The sequence below is a fragment of the Diadema antillarum genome, unplaced genomic scaffold, assembly GCF_040938485.1.
Source record: "Diadema antillarum isolate AM-2024a unplaced genomic scaffold, OU_Dant_1.0 seq00000715_RagTag, whole genome shotgun sequence".
NCBI classification, from domain to species: Eukaryota; Metazoa; Echinodermata; class Echinoidea; order Diadematoida; family Diadematidae; genus Diadema; species Diadema antillarum.
In genome coordinates, this window is record NW_027271619.1 from 177,150 (window position 1) to 201,612 (window position 24,463).

Sequence of the window (24,463 nt, forward strand, 5' to 3'; positions counted from 1 at the left end):
CAAACTTTCTCATGGTAAAAGGCTGTGACGGTAAAGTTGTCATGGTCTGCACCCACACAATGGTCAATCGCTCAATATCACAAGTCTGATGCCATAATGTGAAAAGAAATTAGAATATATACGTCTCAAACACATAGGCTCTCTCTCTCTCACCCACACACACAAACACACACTCACACACGCACTCTCATTTGCTATCTCGAAAACAATGTAAATTGAGAATTCATTCAGAGTATTAACAGAACCTAAAAATGGCCTCTCAAGATAACTCATCAAAAATCACACGTTCAATATCCTCCAATTAAGGTCCCGGCAGATGCCAAAACAGCTGCATTTTATGAATGTGCACACCAAACAAAACCTGGACGTGGTTCACGTTCAAATTCAATCACGAGAAAATCAAATTTAGCGAGGGGAAGCACACAGTGTAGCTTCACAGTTTTTCTCCTTTTTTTTAAATGATGAGTTTGACATGACAAATCTGGTCAAGCACGGCCAAAAAGAGACAGAGGGGTAAAAGTTGGGTGTTCAGAAAAGTGATGAATCGGACGAGGCGTTCCTGAATGTTAAATTGACCACATGGGTGATGAATTTCTGCGTGGTCTGGTGATGACGATACACACTACACTGAATTGGTGATTGTTTTTGTCTTTTAATTAAAATTCCACACACGAATACTTGCTCTCTCCAACAATAAATCTGCTAACACCAAGATTTGAAGCATCTTCTTCTCCAATGAAGTCATGGTCTGTTTAATTGATAAGTAGAATTGAATAGCATAATGATTTGGAAAGAAGAAATGTTAAAATACCCATTATGTTACTTCAAACTTACCTTCTTCAGTTCCTTTGGGCAATTCTGCCTGCTTAGAAGTTTCTACGTCATGGCTCGCCGCTGCTGCAATCGCGCTGCCATTGCAGCCTGGTGGTCCATCCATATTTTCCGGTGCTGCAGTTGACGACGTGGCCGACGGCGTTTGATGAGCGGGTGATGACACGCTCGTGTTTGACAGATCAAAGTGATTATCTGCTGCAGATGACCTTGGCTCTTCCATGATCGGCGATAATGGCATCTGCGATGCCTCTGTGGATGTTGTTGTTAGAGATGACAACAGTCCATCTCCCTCTTTGTCTGGATAAACATCGGGCTGGTCTCGCTTCAAGCCGTCGCTGCCTTGTTCCCCTTCTGTTGAGTTTTCTTCTCTGGGCAATATTCCCTGCTTGGCGACTTCGGATGCAGCTGGTTCGAGAGCCAAGACGGCCGTAGGTGGCGATGGCTCTGCTCCATTGCTCAGTTCCTCGACTTCCGGCAGACAGTTGATAACGTCATCGGGAAAGAGGAGTCCAGGCAAAGCGATCGGTGCTGGTATCTGGGAGTGGTCCTCTTTCATCATCTGTGGGTCCGCTTCTTTTGGTTTGGGGGTGATGTCTGGCAGCTCCTCAGACTTTTGTGGAGCCTTCCTATATGTAGCAGGATTCCCTTTGGTCGGTTTGGGTGGCACAGGTGGAAAGCAAGTGTTATTGTTGGCGTTGACATTTCTAGCTGCACTTTTGTCGTCCATACTTTTTAAGTCATCTTTTGAGTTGACCCTATTGGCATTTGCATCCTGCTCATCAATCATTTTGGAACTCTCTGCCGGTGCTTTGCTGCCTTTCATTTGGTCTTTGACTGTGACTGCATTCTCCTCTATTGCATCGGCCTCTTTTGGATGGGTTGCCTCAGCAACCGGATGTATTTTGTCATCAGGAGGCTGCTGAGGATCCACCTGCATACTTTCTTTGGCCTCATTTATTCTATCTCCAGAAGGTTTGGCATCTTCTGTGTGCAATACCGCTGTCAGCTCCTGCTTCATCACATTATCACCCTCACTAACAGCATTCACTATTTCAGAGGAAACCTCTGTTTGTTGAGAGAGCTCTGAACTCCTTGCTTCCGCAGGTTGTTCCCCTTTGGTATCACCATCCTCACCATCAGCCTTCTCGACATTCTTTCCACACTCTGGCTTGACATCATCTGACTTCGTCGTTCCTCCCGGCTCACCTTGTCCCACTGATTCCTCCAACTCTGCACTGAAGATTTTGGCTGCTGCATCGGTCACAGCAACCACAAGCTCTGATGCCAGTGCCTTCTCGATAGCTTGTATGGCTATGGCTTTTGCTTCCTTCGCCTCCTCGTCTTCGGCAGATAGCTGCTCAGATAAATCTGCAGCAACTGCCATGGAAGACTTTGAGCATGGTATGGGATCGATCATAACTGGTCCATTTTTACCGACATCGCCATTAGTGTGAGCATAGTCACATTGACCACTGGAGGCGGGAGCACATTCGCTCCCTTCTTCCGGATTTGGGTGCATGGCTGTATTGAGGAGATCCAGAGCCGAGTCGAGAGATTGGTCTGGAGGTGTCGACGTGAGGGCAGCGACTGACATTGTGCTCATGATGTCCGTTGACATACTAGCGGCAGGGTGACAGGATCCCAGCTCATTAACAAGTCTCTTGTGATCCACGGGCGTTGTGATTAATCCCTCTTCCTGACGCTGAGCACTCTCTCCCAGTGCAGCTCCGCCCCTCTTACTGCTCCCGTGTGGTGGACCGTGTGTGGCTAGCGCTGGAGCAAACTCCAACTTGTCGTTCCGGTCTGTGGCAGTATTGTCGTCTGCTCCGCGTCTGGCAGGCAGGTTTGAATCTCGTCCTACAAGCTGTTCCTGTATTACTGGTCGGGGCGGCTGGGATCCAGGTGCCTCGATGCTCCCTACACCTCTGCCTAGCTGAATCGTGAGCTTCGACACGCTCTTGCCCTTTATTGCCTCACAGCCATCATGAGGGGAACGGCAATCCATGTTTGGCTGGCCGGGCTTGAAAAACAATTAAAAAACAAAAACAATTGGCAGCGAGGCTCCCCAAATGTCCTCTGTCAAATGACCTCTCATAGAATGTTCCACCAAATGCCAATCTACTGTGCACATGCCATAGCTGGGCAGATGCTTGCTGGAATGGATGACTAATGAACGATTAATAAAAGGCGATGATTAAGAGTTTGAGACTGCATCAGTCATCAGCTCATCACATCTCTCCTCCGCAGTTGCACGGCAGTCCTCTGGAGCAGGGAAGCTGCGAGTGGCTTACTTTGTATCGCACTTCCCAGAAGTAATGCAAACCGGGCGGCAGGAGTCCCTCTGTCTTGGCACACAGGTCATGGCTCACTTTAAACGACCACAAACTGGACACACGCGTGCTCCTCATTCCACTCGAGTCATTGGACCCTCTTGCGCCTTGGAATGTCTGATCGTCATCGTCAATTTCACTGTCATCACCATTCTCAAAACACACTAAGCACTCATCGCCCCTGAATCATCTTCAGTTTTTGCAACACGCTGGCAGAACTTCATCTGATCCCGAGCTCAATGAAAGAAGAAAGAGCTGACGGGTCTCAGACAAGATCTGTGACAGATGACCTCAATATGCAGAATGATATGTTTCACCCTCTACATGATTCATAGGTTATCAATACAAATCTAGCATGTTTCCTTAACTCTGTCATAACATCTCTCCTTTTATTTCCATTCTGACAAAAATTGGCAAATCATACTACTTTAAAGGCAATAAACACGCAAAACTCTGCTTCTTTCCAGCAATGAACCACTTCAAAATGTTGTTTCTGTGTTTGTTTTTCATAATGGATACTGACATACAATAGACCTATTATATTCCATTGAATACAGTAGAATAACAATAAAGTTAGAAATAGAGAGTATTTTCAAACCTATATGTTTCAATGGGTGTGGCTCTCCTGGTTTCAGAAAAGGACAAAAAACAAAGGAAATAACACAGAATAGCTGATCTCATTCAAAGCCATTGCTGCTTCACTTTAACTTAAGCCCTCTTCGGCAGTGAAACCTAAGATGATATGAGGAAAGGCAGACGATGTCATGGATATACACAGAACTTAATTTTCTCTGCATTATTAGTATGCTTATCATATTACAGTATGATAGAGTGTATGTGACACTAATGAGACTAGTTTTGAAAATCAAAATGGCGAAAGGGATTGTAAACCTACAGGAAGGAGAAGAAAAGGGTGGGGGGGGGGGGGGGTCATGGGGGAGGAGGAAGAGGAAAGAAATCTGGAAGAGAATGCGTAAATGCTTGATAACATCAATGCCCCTGCTGTGGCGAGTCTCTACGCAATGGCTTTATTCGCGGCACAGATCCCATGTGTGGAACAGTCTCGGATGTTGGGGCATTAGCGGCACAAATCCCGGCTACAGCCATTCAGTAACATGAACCATGCAGGGATTACGTTTGTCCCATATCACTTCCACTTCTTTCTCTCGAAAGGAAAAACAGGCTTGCATGAAGTTGTTTAACTTCTTTCTTTCTTACATATCCATCCCCCCAGATGAATCGACATCGAGCTAAGTATATAGTAACCTGCATTATCCAATGATCTGCATATTACAATAACATTACAATCACACTGAAAGTACAAAGATTTGTACCTCTCAAGTGCATGAAGTATGCAAAGTACATATGTATCAGAAACTAAACATATGTAAATCAGTATATCATACTGACTACATTGTCAAGAGGAAACTCGAGCTCGAAGGAATCCATTTCAGTTTTGTATCTATCCTAGATGATATGATATGCAGCTGAGAAATGAGGAAAACAAGAAGCAAGAACAATCGTATGGCAAATGAACCCGCCCCATTCTCGATTAACATTTAACACATAAAGTTTTACACTGCTAGAGGATCTTTCTTCCAATATGCATAGAGTATGCCAGCTACAAATCAGAGACTGATAATGTACAATGAGGCAGAAGTTTCTCTTTTTGTTGCAGATATCATTATTTATACATCATTCCAAATCCCCGACGAAATCCGAGGCCTTGCTTGTCACACTCACTGGATCAAAGATACGAGGCAGAAAGTGAAAAAGATGTATGTTACATACATGTGTAAATGCATATGGATATACTTCAATGAATGAATTGTCGTTAATGTTGTGAGTTTGTTGCGTGTGTAAATTTTAGCTCCGAGGACAGAGATGTCAAAATACAACATTCATGAAAGCTATTATAAGCATAATGAAACTCTGTCAACACATTCATCCTTTCTGGGCCCTATTTCATAAAAAGTCGATGTGCTAGCAACTCTTGCTGGAATGACAATCACCATGGTAACAACAAGAATCCAACTTCCTGATTGGCTGTTGCTACTGGAAGTTGCCATTCCACTAAGAGTTGCTTTTATGAAATGGGGCCCTGAAATGCAAATCTCCAACCGAAGAATTCTGGAGATCCCCTAAATTAATTGCCTAGATGTCATTGTAACCACGATCATAGTTCCCGATAACAAGTTAGACTACAGAATGCTATTTATAACTTATTTTCTTGTCAGATCTCAATTATTATCACTATTTTTTAAACTAACATGTCTGCATGTTTTTGCCTCTTGTCTATTCAAAGTCAACTTGATTACAGAGTACAGTATCACTCTAAAAAAAAGTCCAGCTGCATTGATCCAAACTTGGCAGAGAATGCGGAGAAAAGGGGTTCTAAGATTGCTAAGACGGCAGAAGAATGTGACACATTCTTGGCAAACACACTTCATCTTTAAAGTCAGACCTGTTTGTTGATATTCATTTATTCTATGCTCTCATTCTCAATTGAGCTTTGGAGTTCATAAGCATTGAGATTCTTGGGTATGACCTAAGTTGTTAAAATGATGTGCATAGAACTTGAATACGTTGGTGAAGTTATCCATTGACATGGTATCAATGGGAGCAGATTACAGATTTACATGCCATTTACGCTGACTCTTGTGTTTGATTGAGAAGGTATGAATGAGACACGAAAACAGGCAAGTCTGAAAAATGGAACAACATGATATTTCAGTCACAGATCTTCTCTGTTCACTGTCAGGTTTTATCTCAGGAAATTGTGAGGTTGTTATGGCTTTTCTGTGCAAGATACATACACAAATCCCATTCAGACACGCTTGGAACCAACACTTTTGGAAAATTGATTTTTGCAATGCGTTGCGAAAACCATTTCTTCTTGTGCACAGACACAAGGATTTTGCTAACTCTCAAAGTTGAGCATCGCAATGCAAAAATGGGTCCGGCTTGGCGACATGAAGAAACATAATTTTTTTTCAATCCCACAATGCAACTTAGCATAGTTGGTCTGCACACTTACAATTTAATGTAGGTGCTGCCAGTCATGCTCTGATCACTGTTTCGGCACGTACAGTCCTGTTTTTCAAAGCACATTGTTTGCAGCTGAGTGATTGTAATGATTGCTCTTCACTGTGTATGGAAAATAGAGCTGACTTTCACATCACGATGCATAAGGAGATAACTCCTATGTGTATCATCTCTTATCTTACAATTTGACTTCAGTCTCATCCCACATATATCTGAGATTAAAAAGTTTGTTTGATGATGTTTTCGGGCGAGGGGGGGGGGGGGCGATGGAGTGGGGCAGAGGAGAGGTAGGAGAGTGGCTAAGCACGAAGAAATGCAACAAATGCAAAAACTAATTTCTTATGGCAACTGATTTACGCTCATAATACGTGTGAGAGAAATCATTCAATGTGCGTTATGACAGACGGGGATGCGTTGAGGAGCTTGGGCAGCTCGTGACCTTTCACTGTCTCTCAAGCCGTGGAAGGCGAGCGGAGCCTTCTGAGAAACCGGTCCGTTGATGTGGAAAGCAGCTGAGTGTAACTTTCAAATCTGGTTACCTTTTAGACTGGGCAGATGAGTCTGTTCTTTGCTACGCACCACATGGACTACAGTACATGGAGATTATAAATCTGCTGAAATTTGAAAAGGGTGCTCCATGCATAGATTGTCAACAAAAAAAAAAAAACAAGCAATACAATATCCATTTATAATAATAAATTTTAGACCAGACACAATTGTCAATAATGATAGTGATGATGATAATGATAATAATAATAATCATCATCATCATCATCATCATCATAGCAATATGAAGAATAATGACAGTGATGATAATGATAACCAAAAAGTTGGCAATAATCTCTAAAAATATCAAAATCAGTGTGAATAGTAAAATACTCAATATGGACACAACGTTATGTGCATCACACATGCACAGAAAATTAAGTACCTACCAGCTTTCCATAATGTTGATCCAAGTATGTAAATAAAAATACTATTTTTTCCTGAATTTCATCATCTCTTTCCACTTGCTTTAAACATCTACTCATTTAAAAAAAAGGCACTTCTGAAGAAAAAATACAGATTTCAAAAGCGTGCAATGATGGATAATTAATTTCTCCATGAATCTAAAGACAAGATGAATTGAAATGCATCTTTGATTTCCAAAATTCTGCAGGAAGAAATGGCAAGTTCTTCATTGAAGTAAATAACAACAACACTTTTATTTGTCATTGACAGACAAGAAGGCAGTGTGACATTGATTTGCTATGGCAATGAACACGATTCCCTGTCAAGGTAAAACATCAAAGAAGTAAGCATCAAATCAAATATTAAAAAAAAATACACAGAGAACATCAAACTGTTGTAATAAGGAAGTCAAAGGTTCATACAAAGGTTCAAACAATGTAACTCCTCAAGACAGAATAGTCTATGATTTGAATTGCTATTCTTGCTTGCAAAATCAAAAGAAGGTAACATTTGAGTGGGTTATCAAAAGAACAGAGAAAACTTACCCAAGGATATTGTGACAGCTGATCTCCTCATCACAGAAAAAAAGATGATTTTTTTTTTTTAATTCAGTCAATATAAGCAAAAGTGGACTTAAGTAGCTTCAGGGTGATGACCATCAAGATGACCACTGCAAATGTAAATTGGAAATGATCTATTTTCTCTTCCTGTCTCTGGTAACTGGCTCACATTTTCTGCCCAATAAAACTCTCTCAATGAATGGCTGAAATGATGACTGGTATCCTTTTCTGTGCGGTTGTCAAACTTTGTGGAAGTCACAGCAGAAGACGGCGCGTAATGGAAAGCGATGGAATGGTGGCGGCGGATGGACGAGTGGAAAGTTTCAAATTATCAACCCTAATTTGGTCCAGTTACGAGGATGGATACCTTCAGAGAGACAGGCTGATGCTAGTACTAGCCTCTTCCTCCAAACTCTTCTTCTTTCAGACAAACACACATGTAATACGCACACTCATACACACACACACTAGCAACTAACTGAACTGGAATGCTCTTCACTAATGCCAGGCCAGCTGGTAGGTGATACCACATACCAGTCACAATCTGACAAAAACCGCACTGCATCGTTGCTATGACCAAGCTCTCTCACTCTGTAGGGTTGATGGTGATGGTGATGATGATGATAAATACGAGGAAAAGCTCCTATTGCAGCTCAGCTTGGTTAGAATGTGGGGGGGGGGGGGAGAGGGGGGAGGAGGGAGGGGTGGTCAGAATAGGCAGCTAGAGAAGGACAGGAGGGGAGAGAGTGAAGGAGTTGCAAAAGAAATCACATATTCGCCCTCCAACCCAAGACATTCCACACTGGTGTTTACATGCATCTTGATTTGGCTGATAATAGCATCTGTACATAGCATCTTGTACTATCAGACAAACTGATAAATACTCAGACTTTGGGACCTGATATGCATAATGTAACAAAGTATTACAGAAAGAATAAGCTATCAGAATAAGCCACAGTGCAGAATTTTTCATATCCTACTCTTTGGACTCTGTGAACCCCATGGCAACCACAAACTTTCAGTCTTTGGATGAGACTTTCCTTGCATAGCAATAGCTGTTGTTTGTGAGTACTTGCAAAGTCAAGTAAAATTTGTTGCTTTTCTCTAGGAATTATGCCTTTAGTCTTTTATGTAAAAAAAAAAAGAAAAAAAAAAAGATTGAATTCTCATTTATTTTTTTTTTAATTTCATGGTAGCATAACTAAGATACCTGATATGTGAGGCCTGTAGTTTATCATGTTTGATGGCCTCCAATGAACAAACTCTTATGCTATTGTTAAAATTTTTCTTCACATTTACTAATCTAATGCTTCTGTGAATGCAACTTGTGTATGTAGTAAAGCTGGCGATTATACTTTCACTGACTGTAACAGCAACACAGGAATGGAGCAGACTCCCCACTTTCATCAGATCTGTAAGTTCAGTACACACTTTCTTTTTTCCTCAGTTGTAACTATTTGATATTCTATTTGTTTTTTTTAATGTATATTTTGCAAGCACTGTGACATAGCTGAATGATAAATAGCATATATCCGAATGTCTGATATTATCATCTTACAACTATTATGCTTCACTTAATAGGTCCAACTTCCAGAAATGTTACAAACTCTATAATTTTCTTGTATACCATCCTCTTGCTGCTGAATTGTTGAGTCATTGTTACAGATAAAGGGAACCTTAACCTGGTACACTCATTTCAATTCACAAATTCAAACGTAACCGGGATGCCCTTCTCAAGAGAGAAGCAGAATGTTATGCGAGAGCATGAGAGAGAACCAACTTTGATATCATACATAGACGGAAGAAATCAAAGAAACAAAAAGGGGTGGGGCAGAGGGAGAGTTAATTAATGTCACATGGTGCCCTCTTTTACATTAAGCAAATTTTGACACAACATTCATCTGACTGCGTTACACTATCACAAGAGCTATACACTGTATACATGTGTATATCAATCATAACCATTTGCACGGCATCTCAGCGAATGGATGACCACAAACGGATTCCAAACCGACAAATCAACCAGACCGACCGACTCGAAATAATACACGGCCTTAATACCAATTTCCTAATCGCACTGATAATAACCACTGGGCCGTACTGGCCATCCACACGGACCACGAGTTAACGTTCCCCTCCCCACTCCCCTCTTTCCCCTCCCGAGTCCACATGCCGTTCATTAAAGGTGGAAGTCGGCGATTACCATCCGATGACAAAGGAGCCGGTGGTGTGATAATCACCAAATCTGTTTTGTGTGATAATGCTTGACAGCTGACAATATTTCAACCGATAAAGATTTGTTATCCCATTATCTCAAATAGTCCTCGACAGACCTGTCTATATCCCTTTAGAATTATGCAAAATGGCAGAGAGAGGGAAAGAGGGGGGGGGGGAGAGTAAAGCAAATACTACCCTACAGGGAATCGGTTATAGAATGAATTCTCTCATGTAATTTTTCAAGTCTTCCACACTCGTCCAGCATGTAGTAACCCAGTTCAAATCCAAGTGACCAGCACCAACAGAAATCACTTTTCTCCAATCAATGAATATACAAGCACCTTTACAATTAAGAAAATCTAGTGTCCCTGGAATGACAAACTAGGAGGTTCTTTCAATGCAAAAAGTAAGAAAATGGATCAAACTTCACAGATCATGAATCCAGGTGTATTACACCTGAGATGTGATACATGGACAGGAATTATATACCTGGGGAAAGTACGGCTAATATGTAGGGATCAATTTGGACGCGGATATCCATCCTTTTAAGTACACTTTTTATTGCTAATTACTCTAGTGAAGACTTTTTCAATTGCTAATTACTCTTGTGAGGATTTTTTATTGCTAACTACTCCAGTGAAGAACTGGTTCAGGAGGGGGATGACAAGGATTAATGCTTACATTATATACAGTGTATCTGGAAGTTCAAATAGTAAGAACACTCAAGACTTCTCTTTTGTCTTGCAATGCAAAAACTCCCTGTATTCACACACAAATTATGGGAATTTCATAGAATATACAAAGGAACTACATCAATCTTGAATAGTGTATGCACAATAATTTAATTGCTGTCCACATTTAATTATGATGTAAACAAAAATGAAAACATCGTGACTATGACCTCATTTTTTCCCCTTTTAATTTCTCCCTCTTTTCTATCATATCAACCAATATGCATGTGTGCACATTTACCCTAGAATACAAGATTGTTGTTTATCATACTCTATCTATCTAGATGATAATCAATTCATCTATTTATCCTTATATCTTTTAATTCATTTATCAATTCATATAAACATACAAACATATGTATTATAAACATGTATACATACTGTATCATGCTTTATGTAGCATAAACTCATGAATCACTTACCTCTCAGCTATCCATTACATTTCGAATGTTGACTACTTCAAAGTTGCCCTCAAGACATATTTGTTTGTAACTCCTTTCCAGTAGAATTGTACATTATGTAAATTCTTATTTTTCATTATTATTCTATTTACTTCCTTGCACATGTGTGTGTAATGATTTTTGTATTTCATAATTCACTTTTCCCACTGTGCCTTGAGCACATTAGTCATGTGGAATCGGCACATTGTAAGCACCCTGTCTTATTATCATTATCATTATTATAATTATAATTATAATTATCATTATCATTATTATTATTATCATTATTATTATCATTATTACTATTATTATCATTATCATCATTATTATCATCATCATCATCATTATGATTATGATTATGATTATTTTTATTATTATTATTATTACTATTATTACTATCATCATCATCATCATTATTATTATCATTATTATTACTATTACTATAATCATTACAAACTACCACTACATCAGCTCTGAAATCAATGCCTTCTGGCATCACGACCACTTCCCTGACATCACATTCATTAACTGCATTCATCCCTGTCACTTTCACAAATGGGATATGTTGCACATGAAGCATATGTGACCCTGCACCACAAGACACACAAAAAGTCGCCAGACTTGGATTTTTAGTTAAGGGCAGATTCTGAAAGAGCAGACTCTAAGCTTTAAAATGATGTATAACTCAATTCAAATGGATTCTCCTGACCTATATAAATATTGGAAAGAAAGCACACTCTCTGGAAAAGTTTGAACTGAGAAAAGAGGCTGTGAAATACAGGGTCTATTCAATTGCCTAATCTTTACTCAGCCGTGCTACCCGTGCCATGAATGGGACAAAAAACAATGTAAACCATTGTAGCAATAACAATGAAGGGACTATCAGATTAAGCTGAAATTGAGCATGCTTGATTAACACATTCTATTCATAATAAATATCAACTTTCAAAGTAGTAGCATCATCTTTTCAAAAGTTATTAAGAGTTGAAAGTGAAGAGTGTGCAAAGGATTTTCAAGAAATTAAAAGGGGCCTCTAAGAAAAACCTGATCACACTACTTTACCAAAAAGGGGTTGTAGAAAAACTGCTGAAAACCCACTTTCCCATTCAATCTATGATCCCAAACTTAGGGATAATGTAGAAGAAGAATAGCTCTTCCAGGAAATATGGAAAACTCAAAACTTACTCGGTTGACCTGTTTCACCTTTCTTGAGTCCTCACATAAAATCAAGGGGTGCGACTTTTTGTTTTGTGATGCAAGGTCACATATACTGTATATGTCTCCCCCCCAAAAAAAAAAATAAAAAAATAAATAAATAAATACTATGGGACTTTCTGCAATGATAACTTTCAAAAAAAAGAATCAATCAAAATGGAATTTCAAGGTAAGACACTATAACTTATAACTGACATCTTACAGCAAACCTCATTCGATTTGCTTCAGTGGTCACAGAGAAATGGGGATCCTTGTAGACCGGGGGCCCAGAAGATTTATTCAGCTGAAAAGGGTCACACTTTTTATTGGTCTCATCATATAGGGATGTGTCCAAGGGTCAATAAAATGCATTGCTGGCAAGTCACATCCTGTACCGTAAGCCTAGGGACCACAAAAAGGGACCCCGAAAAATGGATTTATTCAGCCGAAGGGGGTCACGGACAAAAGTTGGTGGATATTGTTCCTTTGGGTGTACTTATCATGAAAACAGCAATGCCAGCTATTTTATCCTGTACGGGGCCCCAGACAGTAGCCCCAAAGGGCCCCAGAAATATGGTGTTATTCAGCTGAAAAGGGTCACGGCTAATTTCTTTTGCAATGGAAGTAGTTCCCATCAGAGATATCCAAAACACCAATGCCAGCTATTTTATCCTGTACGGGGCCCTAGACAGTAGCCCCAAAGGGCCCCACCCCCATAGGCCTACGTACAAACACACACAAACATTGATTTTATTCAGTTGAAAAGAGTCACGGCTAATTTCTTTTGCAATTGAAGTAGTTCCCATCAGAGATATTTAAAACACCAATACCAGCTATTTTATCCTGTACGGGGCCCCAGACAGTAGCCCCAAAGTGCCCCACCCCCATAGGCCATACGTACAAACACACACAAACATTGATTTCATTCGTGCAGCTGAGAAGAGTCACGGCTAATTCCATTTGCATTGGAAGGAGTACCCATCAGAGATATCAAAAACACCAAAGTCAGCTATGTTATCCAGTACGGGGCCCCGGACAGTAGCCCCAAAGGAGCTCCCCCCCCCCCCAACACACACACACACACTAGTTTCATTCAGCTGAAAAGAGTCACGGCTAATTTCTTTTGCAATGGAAGTAGTACCCATCAGAGATATCCAAAATACCAAAGCCAGCTATTTTATCCTGCACGGGGCCCCAGTCAGTAGCCCCAAATTGCTCCCTCCCCCCCCCCCCCCCCCCACACACACACATTGATTTTGTTCACCTGAAAAGGGTCATGGCTACTTTCTTTTACAATTGGTAGTAGGCATACTCATCAGAGATATCCAAAACACTAAAGCCAGTTATTTTATCCTGTACGGGGTCCCAGACAGTAGCCCCGAAGTGCACCCCCAACACACACACACACATACACACACACACACACACACACACACACACACACACACACATTAGTTTCATTCAGCCAAAATGGGTCACGGCTAATTTCTTTTGCAATGGAAGTATACCAATCAGAGATATCCAAAGCACCAAAGCCAGTTATTTTATCCTGAACGGGGCCCCAGACAGTAGCCCCAAAGTGCCCCCCCCCTCTCCACACACACACACACACACACACACACACACACACACACACACACACACACACACACACACACACACACACACACTAGTTTCATTCAGCTGAAAAGGGTCACGGCTAATTTCTTTTGCAATGGAAGTAGTACCCATCAGAGATATCCAAAATACCAAAGCCAGTTATTTTATCCTGTATGGGGCCCCGCACAGTATAGCCCCAAACACTGGTAATTTCTTTTGCACTGGAAGAAGTACCTATCAGAGATATTCAACACACCAAGGCTAGTTATTTCATCCTGCACAGAGCCCTAGACAGTAGCTCCACAGTGTCCCATCCATCATACATGTACTGTGAATCAGCTGAAAATGGTCTTACAAATTCTTTTGTAACGTTAATATCAGGGCCTACTGAACAGAGATATCACAAACACTAAAGCAAGTCATCTTATCCTGTATACGGGGTCCCATAGGTTACAGTAGCAAAACACTCAAGAAATTTGCAAAGGAAGCATACTTCTGTATAGTGCACAACCAAGATGACCATATATTACGAAAACCAGTCATTTCATCTTGTACTGGGCCTAGGTTACAGTAGCCATAAAGTGCCCCTCCCCCACATAATTATTATGACATCATTTAGCTGAAAAGAGCCATAGTTGTTTTTCTTTTACAATCGAAGTAGGCCTTAGTTTACATCATAGATACCCAAAACATCAAAGCCAGTTAGGTTTTCCCAGCCAATTTTGCACTTTTGTTGGTTCATTAATTTTGATAGAAGGTTCGAATTCGTAAAATGGGTATTCAAATTGGCTGGTACCCTACGTTCATTCAAATTCGCCTTGACTTGCCGAAAAGTGTATTTCAGTCATTAAATTTCGCGAAAGACAGTCAAATTCCAAACGTGTTCATTCAAATTCAAATCATGCTATTTCTTTGTTTCAGATCTTTTTAACATGTGTTTCTATGTGTGTTTTCGTTTCATCTATGAATTACTGTTATAAAGCAGTAAAAGTGTCATATTTCTTATCTAGTATAACTGGATTTGGTTGTTCTGTAACCAGACTGGTAACGCTCCTTCTCTTTCATATACATGTCATTATAGGCATATACGTGTACCAGTAATGCAGCTTAACTTCATTTTTTATAGTCATGACAGCACAATATATACAGACGTATATCTCTAGAAGACATAGAAAGAATTAAAAAAAAAAAAAAACATTTGAGGATCATAACCTTGACTTCTTGTAACTGGCCGACCGCTCGGAATAAAGCGCTCGTAATAGCCAGATAATTTGTGGCTTCTTACTTCTTTGGATTCAAAAGGCACGTTAAAAAATGGTGTCAAAGTCTCTTAAACGAATACGAAAACATGAAATGCTATGATGCTTACAAAACAATAACTACGACGAAAGAAAATAAGGAAAGAGGCCAAGCATGAACATATCTGTTTAATTGACTGCAGAACATGTTAAATTAGATGGCCAGAAATCAATTTGAATGAACGAGCGCAGCATGTAATCACGTGACTATATCATTATGAATTTATGAATGAACGGATAGTGGAATGGTACTTGTATTATATGGATTTCAGTTGAAAAAGTGTTATTTAGAATAAGGTTACAGGTAATGTGAATGTTTCAAAATAAATTTGAATGAAGAGATTAATATGACATTGAACTACCATGTCATCTAGGCGAAGTTTTTGCTAAATTTAATTCAACATTAAAGAATTCGATTAAAAGAGGTGCGATATTGGCCCGGATGCAGGGCCCTTGACAGGTATAGCCCCAAGGTATTCCCACCCCATATGAATTAATTGTTTTTAGGTGAAAACAGTCATGTATGCCTATTTTCCTTGGCAGGGGAATTAACAGCTGAGATACGTAAAACACAAACCCATCCAGTTAAGGGGCCCCCAGCCAGTAGCTGGAAAGTGCTCCCGTATTATTATATTCTAAGTGAAAAGAATCATTGCTATAATTTCTTTTGCAATGGAAGTAGTACTCAAGGAGGTATCAAAAACACCGAAACCAGTTATATAGCTGTACGGGGCCCCACGGAGTGTTCCTAAAGTGTCCCCACATGTAATTCCACTATCAAGATCTGCATCCCGATCTATTCAATCTGTCAGATCGGGAGAGAGCGGCAAAAGTGTACGGGGACCGGGAGCATCGTAGCAGCAGCGTTTGGGTGATGGGGTTGGGTCTGGCAATTTTACAGATCGGGAAGAAATTTTGAACTTGTTCAAAATTTCTTCCTCATCTCCCCATCAAGATTGACCTATTTTGAATCGTAGCTCAAACGGGGAGAGAGCAGTGACAGTATAAATACCGTGGGATGAGCGTAACAATTCCAGGTTTTTCTGACCGTAGTAACAGCGGCACAAGAACGGGAAATATAGTCTAAACTAGACACCGACGACATGGTCCCGCTGCTACGCCGCTTTCTTGATCAAAGCACGACCATCCCGCTTTAACGACGCTCTCACTAAGTTCTCTACTCTCGTATAAAATCAAGGCCTGTTCTATACGACGCTTCATTCCTGCTTCGATAACGCTGTTGGCCGCTTTAGCTACGCTGTTCCTACGCTTTCCCAGACTCAATTATGCACGTCTTCCGCTCTCGCCGCTCTAAAATCGAACGTAGCCGATACGCTGGAAAATGTTTGCCAGAACAGCAAAACTGATGATGATGAGGAGGGCGCGTTGTCGTTGTCGCGAAAATGAAGACGAACGAGCGCATATTTAAGAAGAAGAGATGCACACAATAAAGAGAATAAAGCAAAACACTTTGGAGCTACTGTACGGGACCCCGTGCAGGATAAGATATCTGACTTTGGTATTTTGATATCCGATGGATACTACTTCCATTGCAAAAGAAATTAGCCGTGACCCTTTTCGGCTGAATGAAACCAATATATATGTGTGTGTGTGTGTGTGTGTGTAGGGGGCACTTTGGGGCTACTGTCTGGGGCCCCGTACAGGATAACATAACTGGCTTTAGTGCTTTGGATATCTCTGATGAGTACTACTTCCGATTGCAAAGAAAGTAGCCGTGACCCTTTTCAGCTGAATAAAATCAATGTGTGTGTGGGGGGGGGGGGGGAGGGGGAGGGGGTAACGGGACAATTTGGGGCTACTGTCTGGGGCTACTGTCTGGGGCCCCATGCAGGATAAAATAACTGGCTTTGGTATTTTGGATTTCTCTGATGGGTACTAATTCCATTGCAAAAGAAATTAGCCGTGACCCTTTTTCAGCTGAATGGAACTATTGTGTGAGTATGTGTGTTGGGGGGGGGGCACTTTGGGGCTACTGTCTAGGGCCCCGTACAGGACAAAATAACTGGCTTTGGTGTTTTGTATGTCTCTGATGGGTACTACTTCCATTGCAAATGGAATTAGCCGTTACTCTTATCAGCTGAATAAAGTCAATGTGTGTGTAAAAGAATCACTGCTATAATTTCTTTTGCAATGGAAGTAATACTCAAGGAGGTATCAAAAACACCGAAACCAGTTATATAGCTGTACGGGGCCCCACGGAGTGTTTCTAAAGTGTCCCCACATGTAATTCCACTATATACGATCTGCATCCCGATCTATTCAATCTGTCAGATCAGGAGAGAGCGGCAAAAGTGTACGGGGACCGGGAGCATCGTAGTAGCAGCGTTTGGGTGATGGGGTTAGATCTGGCAATTTTACAGATCGGGAAGAAATTTTGAACTGGTTCAAAATTTCTTCCTCATCTCCCCATCAAGATTGACCTATTTTGAATCGTAGCTCAAACGGGGAGAGAGCAGTGAGAGTGTAAATACCGCGAGTTGAGCGTAACAATTTCAGGTTTTTCTGACCTTAGTAACAGCGGCACAAGAACGGGAAATATAGTCTAAACTAGACACCGACGACATGGTCCCGCTGCTGCGCCGCTTTCTTGATCAAAGCACGACCTTCCCGCTTTAACGACGCTCTCACTAAGTTCTCTACTCTCGTATAAAATCAAGGCCTGTTCCTACGACGCTTCATTCCTGCTTCGATAACGCTGTTGGCCGCGCTTTAGCTACGCTGTTCCTACGCTTTCCCAGACTCAATTATGCACGTCTTCCGCTCTCGCCGCTCTAAAATCGAACGTAGCCGATACGCTGGAAATGTTTGCCAGAACAGCAAAACTGATGATGATGATGAGGGCGCGTTGTCGTTGTCGCGAAAATGAAGACGAAGGAGTGCATATTTAAGAAGAAGAGATGCAAACAATAAAGAGAATAAAGCAAAATACTTTGGAGCTACTGACGGGACCCTGTGCAGGATAAGATATCTGACTTTGGTATTTTGATATCCGATGGATACTACTTCCATTGCAAAAGAAATTAGCCGTGACCCTTTTCGGCTGAATGAAACCAATATATATATATATATATATATATATATATGTGTGTGTGTGTGTGTGTGTGTGTGTGTGTAGGGGGCACTTTGGGGCTACTGTCTGGGGCCCCGTACAGGATGAAATAACTGGCTTTAGTGCTTTGGATATCTCTGATGAGTACTACTTCCGATTGGAAAAGCAAGTAGCCGTGACCCTTTTCAGCTGAATAAAATCAATGTGTGTGTGTGGGGGGGGGGGGAGGGGGAGGGGGTAAGGGGGCAATTTGGGGCTACTGTCTGGGGCTACTGTCTGGGGCCCCATGCAGGATAAAATAACTGGCTTTGGTATTTTGGATTTCTCTGATGGGTACTAATTCCATTGCAAAAGAAATTAGCCGTGACCCTTTTTCAGCTGAATGAAACTATTGTGTGAGTATGTGTGTTGGGGGGGGGGGGGGGCACTTTGGGGCTACTGTCTAGGGCCCCGTACAGGACAAAATAACTGGCTTTGGTGTTTTGTATGTCTCTGATGGGTACTACTTCCATTGCAAATGAAATTAGCCGTTACTCTTATCAGCTGAATAAAGTCAATGTGTGTGTGTGTGTTTGTACGTAAGGCTTATAGGGGGTGGGGCACTTTGGGGCTACTGTCTGGGGCCCCGTGCAGGATAAAATAGCTGGCTTTGGTGTTTTGGATATCTCTGATTGGTACTCCTTCCATTGCAAAAGAAATTAGCCCTGAATCTTTTTAATTGAATAAAATCAATGTTTGTGTGTGTTTATACGTAGGCCTATGGGGGGTGGGGCCCTTTGGGGCTACTGTCTAGGGCCCCGTACAGGATAAAATAGCTGGCATTGGTGTTTGGGATATCTCTGATGGGAACTACTTCCATTGCAAAAGAAATTAGCCGTGACCCTTTTCAGCTGAATAACACCATATTTCTGGGGCCCTTTGGGGCTACTGTCTGGGGCCCCGTACAGGATAAAATAGCTGGCATTGCTGTTTTCATGATAAGTACACCCAAAGGAACAATATCCACCAACTTTTGTCCGTGACCCCCTTCGGCTGAATAAATCCATTTTTCGGGGTCCCTTTTTGTGGTCCCTAGGCTTACGGTACAGGATGTGACTTGCCAGCAATTCATTTTATTGACCCTTGGCCACATCCTTACATGATGAGACCATCAAAAAGTGTGACCCTTTTCAGCTGAATAAATGCTCTGGGCCCCCGGTCTATTGTCGAGCATGTCAGGAATCCCTTCCCTCCAAGTTTAGTTCATTGTGTTTATGAATGCCAAGAGAATCCATGTGCTAAACTTGGAAAAAACGGACCCATGACAAGCTCGACAATGATACACATTTCTCTGTGACGACCTAACCAAACTGAATGGGGTTTTCTGCAAGATGTAGATAAGAAGCTATAGTTTCATATCCTGAAATAGCACTAAGATTGTTTAATCATTTTGAAAGTTATCAATGCAAAATTGGATTGTATTTTTTTTTTTTGGGGGGGGGAGGGACATACTGTATATCAGAAAAGAATGACCCATTTCTCTGCACTTTGCAGAATAATTCTCCTTCAATTTTATTTTAGTTTTTACTCTTGTTCCTTGGTATTTGCCTCTGGTTAGATTGACATGAATCACTTCTGTTTAACATATGTTTACATACACCCCACAGTAATGCAACACATTGGAGGCTAGGGGGCATCCCTATCAGGACACACTTTACTGGTGGAGAAGTGTTCCACAAGTGCATGGACCTTGTATGCTGCCCTCTGGAGGTAAAGGCATTATACTGTACTTTATCCTGCTGTTTTTCACAGCTCTGTTGAAATATATCTGCCATGCATATATATGGACAGGGTTTGATCAATTCTTGAAGTAATACCAAATAAAGGTGTTGCTTGTAATTACTTCCTCCTGAACTAGAACTTCAAAATCAAATTGAATTGAATTAACCTTTCAGAAAAAGCAAGCAAACAAACAAACAAACCTATGCATGGGACGAAATGCAGTAAAGCTGAGAAGTAGAATAATGACATCTTATCAAATACCATTTCTTTTGTGTATCATTCAATACCATGTCTTATATGTAATAGACCTATACTGTATATCATTGAAGTATGTATACTGAAACAACCAAATATCTGCACTTCTTTTTTTACTGCAACTTCTTCTTCTTCTTTTTCTTCCTCTCCTTCTTCTTCTTTCTTTCTTCTTCTTCTTCTTGTTCTTCTTTGTTTGGGAAGAAGAATGGAAAGGGAAAAGAGTGGAAGAGGAAAAGAAACACACAACTTTATCTCTCTTTTTTTTTACCCTGTCTTTAACCCTGTATAAAGTTCATTCTTTCTGCCCCACTATGATCAAATTATTTTTTCTTTTTTTTTCTTTTTCAATTTTGCCATAAACTGTCTTTTATATATATACCATTGTATACACCTGACAAAGTTAAAGACAGCGTAGATTTAAATGATGTTTTAGCAAAACAATGCATGATATGGTGTCCTGGGCTAGCTGTCAATCTTAGTGAGGTTACTCTTCCAATGAGCTGTGACCCTTGAAATATTCTCTGTGACCTCTGCAGTGACCCCTGTGGTGTATCATGGAGTCCTGAGTTACCCTCGCTCTACGTCGCCATTTAGGTCTGTGTGTGGCTACAGGAATGTTTTCTCCTTTTTTCTTTTTTTTTTTCTACTTCTTCTTTTTCTTCTTCTTCTTTTTCTAAAGGAAGAGGTTTTAAAGGCATTATCTATCATTTGCAGATGAAACATAAACCAAGCTTTAGTGCTTCAAAATAGTTTTAAAATGTGAGTTAGGGATAGAAGCAACCAATGTAAAAATCTTAATCAGGATAATCAATGTTAAGTATTGTTAAATATAAAAAAGTAAACAATAGTTACTATAAAATGGTTTATAGACTAAACCATCTACAGTTACGGTTTATTGAGAAAAATAGTTATATCTCATTATATTTTAGGTTTTATTGCAAAATTTTTATACGGTAGGATGTTTTGTGATACAACTAACGAATATGGATCAAATGTAATAACTCAAAACATTTTTAAATCACTGGTATCAATGGTGAACAGTACCTTTAAAGCCAAGATGGTAAAACAGTTGGAGAATTGGCCTCTCAGGAGAATTCTTTTGCTTAAGTGCTTTGTTTGTGAAATAACAAACATGCCCAGATGTCTTGCAGGCATTGGCTCCCTTCAGTGCTATTACGGAACACAAACAGCTTACACCCACGATACATAAATACATGTGTCAGTACATTTGTAGGGGATATAATACCACATAGCATTCACATTTTTCCATCCCTTGTGTACATATTAGTATTAGTACATGCCAATTCAAAGAATATCATATACATTGTGTATTTTCTATAGTATTTATGATTTTAGTGACCTTTTAGATTTCAAGCCTTACTTTGTGTCCCATATATCTGCTCTATCTGAGGACAAGTCAGAATGATGCTGATAAGAGAACTTGTTCTTTTCCTTTTCTTTTTCTTTCTTCATCATGGAAATTTCAGTTTTAATTTTAAATCAATCGCACTATTCTGCCACATATAGTTGTATACTACATTACTTTAGTATAGGTCCATTAGGTGTAAACATGAAGAAAATAAACAAGAAGAAAAGAATGTTAAAATGTAAGTTGGAAGAAAGACATCGCAGCACAGCCAAACTCTCCTAAACACAGCTTTCTACACCGTGAATGACATTCACGGTTCAGATGAGTCTCAATGGCCTCCTGCCCTCTCTTGTCAAAATCATGCCAGTCTACAAGGCAGAGACACAACAAAGTTTCTTGCTTGACAGAAAGAAAGAAAAAAAAAAAGAGGGGGAGTGAGGGAGAGAAAGAGGGAGAGAGATTACTGGGGTCATGTGGAAAACATATACAGCAAAGCAAAGAGGATATGGAGTAGTGTGGCAACAACTACTTCCATCTGAACTTCCGGACAAAATCCACTGCTATTCCAGCAGCTTTCTCTGCATTTCCTGAGTTGATCTACAATGAGATATGTCTATTTTTCAATGTGCCTATACTATTGCCAATGGCTCCTTATTTGTTGCTCTTTTGTTCCTTAGAATAAAGGCCACTGCACATTACGCGACTTTGCTACGATTTACCGGTCGTACGACCTCAAGACCAGCAGGGCCCCATTTCATAAAAGATGTTAGGATGGCAACTCTTGCTGGAATAGCAACTTCCCGTAGAAACAGCCAATCAGGAAGCTGGATTCTTGGCGTTACCATGACAATTGCCATTCCAGCAAGAGTTGCTATCATAGCACCTTTTTATGAAATGGGGCCCAGAAGTGTGACGCCACCAGCCTTGCCAGTTTCCAGTCATGCAACTGGATCTTACTGCCAGTCGTAGAAATTTGACATGTCAAATTTTAGCAACCAGTCGTGAGCTTTCAGCAAATCAGTGTAATGTACTGAAGCCAGAACGGTTGTAAGCCTAGCTGTGCAGTCTGATTGTATAGAGTGCGGTGTCAAGTCATGCGACTGGTCGTGTGACCCGCCTCGCCTCTTTAGTCATTCAACCGGTCTGATCGTGAAGCGTGCATTGGGCTTTACGCATATATTTTCTCTCTGGTCTTTGGCTAGACGCGTATTTGTGGCAACCGATCTACTCTCCATTGTAGTTGGATAAGTCGTTCATGAAGACTGCTCCCTCACGAAAGATCTCACGAAGTTTAATGGCAGGAAGAGGGATGAAGTTACAATTTCAGTTTCTTAACCTCCTAAAATAGGGAGTCGGGAGTAATTAAAGACTGGAAATAGACTCATTTAGACACCACATGATATCATGATACATGGAATGAGTCGATGTAAAAATGTATGGGAAGGTATAGTGTGGTGGACGACATCAATCACTTCTGAATCCACTCATCCCATTGTGTGTTCTCTATGAGGGAATTTCCCTAGCTGTCTCAATGGATACTTTGGTTATTCATGTGATCAGACCGTAACTTCCTAGGAGGAATGAAATGCAATGAGGCTAACCATTCTCCCTCAAACAACACAGAATGCCCGAGACTTTGTTGCACGTGACCAGTATGTCAATGTCAGGTGGGATCGGTACCAAACATCACCACAAACACACACAGGCTTATCTGCTATACGGAAGGAAGAAACACTTTATGATCAGGAGAAGATGTTTGATTTACACTGTAATAGCCATACTGCCTTCCTAGTTACAGTTTCAATTTGGAAAAAAACAACAACTCTTGCTTTATTTAAAATCAACTAACAAAGAAAAGAGCATCATCCCTTTTAAAGTTAAGTATAGAATATCCCGTTATAGATGATGGATTCATGTTTTTAAGGTTCCCAGCCAATATTTTAGCATGCAACTGATTTCTTCTAATATTATTCAAGTCACAAAAATTCAAATAAAATCACTAAAGGACACATGGCTAATGCAGTGGTATGTCTCGTATACCATGTTTTTTTTTTAAGTGTCTCATATTAGAATCACTAGCAAAGAGTGTAAGCAAGGTAACAACAAACAAACAAACAAACAAACAATAATACAAACACACACACACACACATACCCAACTATCAGGGAGTAGCACGGTTCTAAAATTCAGCATACACACATATGATTACTGAGATACCTTCTGGCCCAGTTTGCCAAAACCAATGGACTTTAAACATGGGGCCCTCGTGATCCAAGAGTGGGGCTATCTGTTCTTACTTTGCAGGAAAGCCTGTCACAGAATTTAATCACAAAAAAACACTGCTGAGACCATGGAAACAGCCTGAGTCATGACCACATGAGAGATGTATAGAAAAAAAGTAACTATACCAAGACTATGATACACAAGTTTCTATTAAAAGTTCTAAGCAAAACACTCCTTATTTAAATTCGTATATTTCACAAACAATCTATAGAAAATCTTCACTGATACTGCAAAAATCTTCTGTCAACTACAAATACATGTATTCTCTCTCTCATACACACACAGAAAAACTTCCCAAGCCAAAGCATTCTGTAACCGTAAAACAGCAGTCTGTTACTGTAGAGATTAATGGTATCCTATGTCTGATCGTACATGCCATGGGTCCAAGGCTATTTGATGACAATGTTTGTAAACACTCACTGGAAGGACGGTCAATTATGCAAGTATTTGACAAAACACTTACAACAGACAGAGAGAGAAACTCTATGCTCTGAAAAAAAAAAAAAGCCAGATGAGCAAATGCAAT

At 40.5% G+C, this 24,463-nt stretch overlaps 1 protein-coding gene across 2 annotated transcripts in view; it reads right to left on the bottom strand.

The window, feature by feature from the left end:
- Positions 1-4,048, bottom strand: part of LOC139737907 (uncharacterized) — a 35,796-nt gene extending 31,748 nt beyond the window's left edge. For both annotated transcript variants that reach the window (XM_071648575.1, XM_071648574.1), the window contains exon 1: positions 835-4,048. In XM_071648575.1, coding sequence (XP_071504676.1) covers positions 835-2,839 — 2,005 coding nt within the window. In that variant the 5' untranslated portion in view covers positions 2,840-4,048. The remainder of the gene's footprint in view (positions 1-834) is intronic.
- Between the last annotated feature and the right edge of the window lie 20,415 nt (positions 4,049-24,463).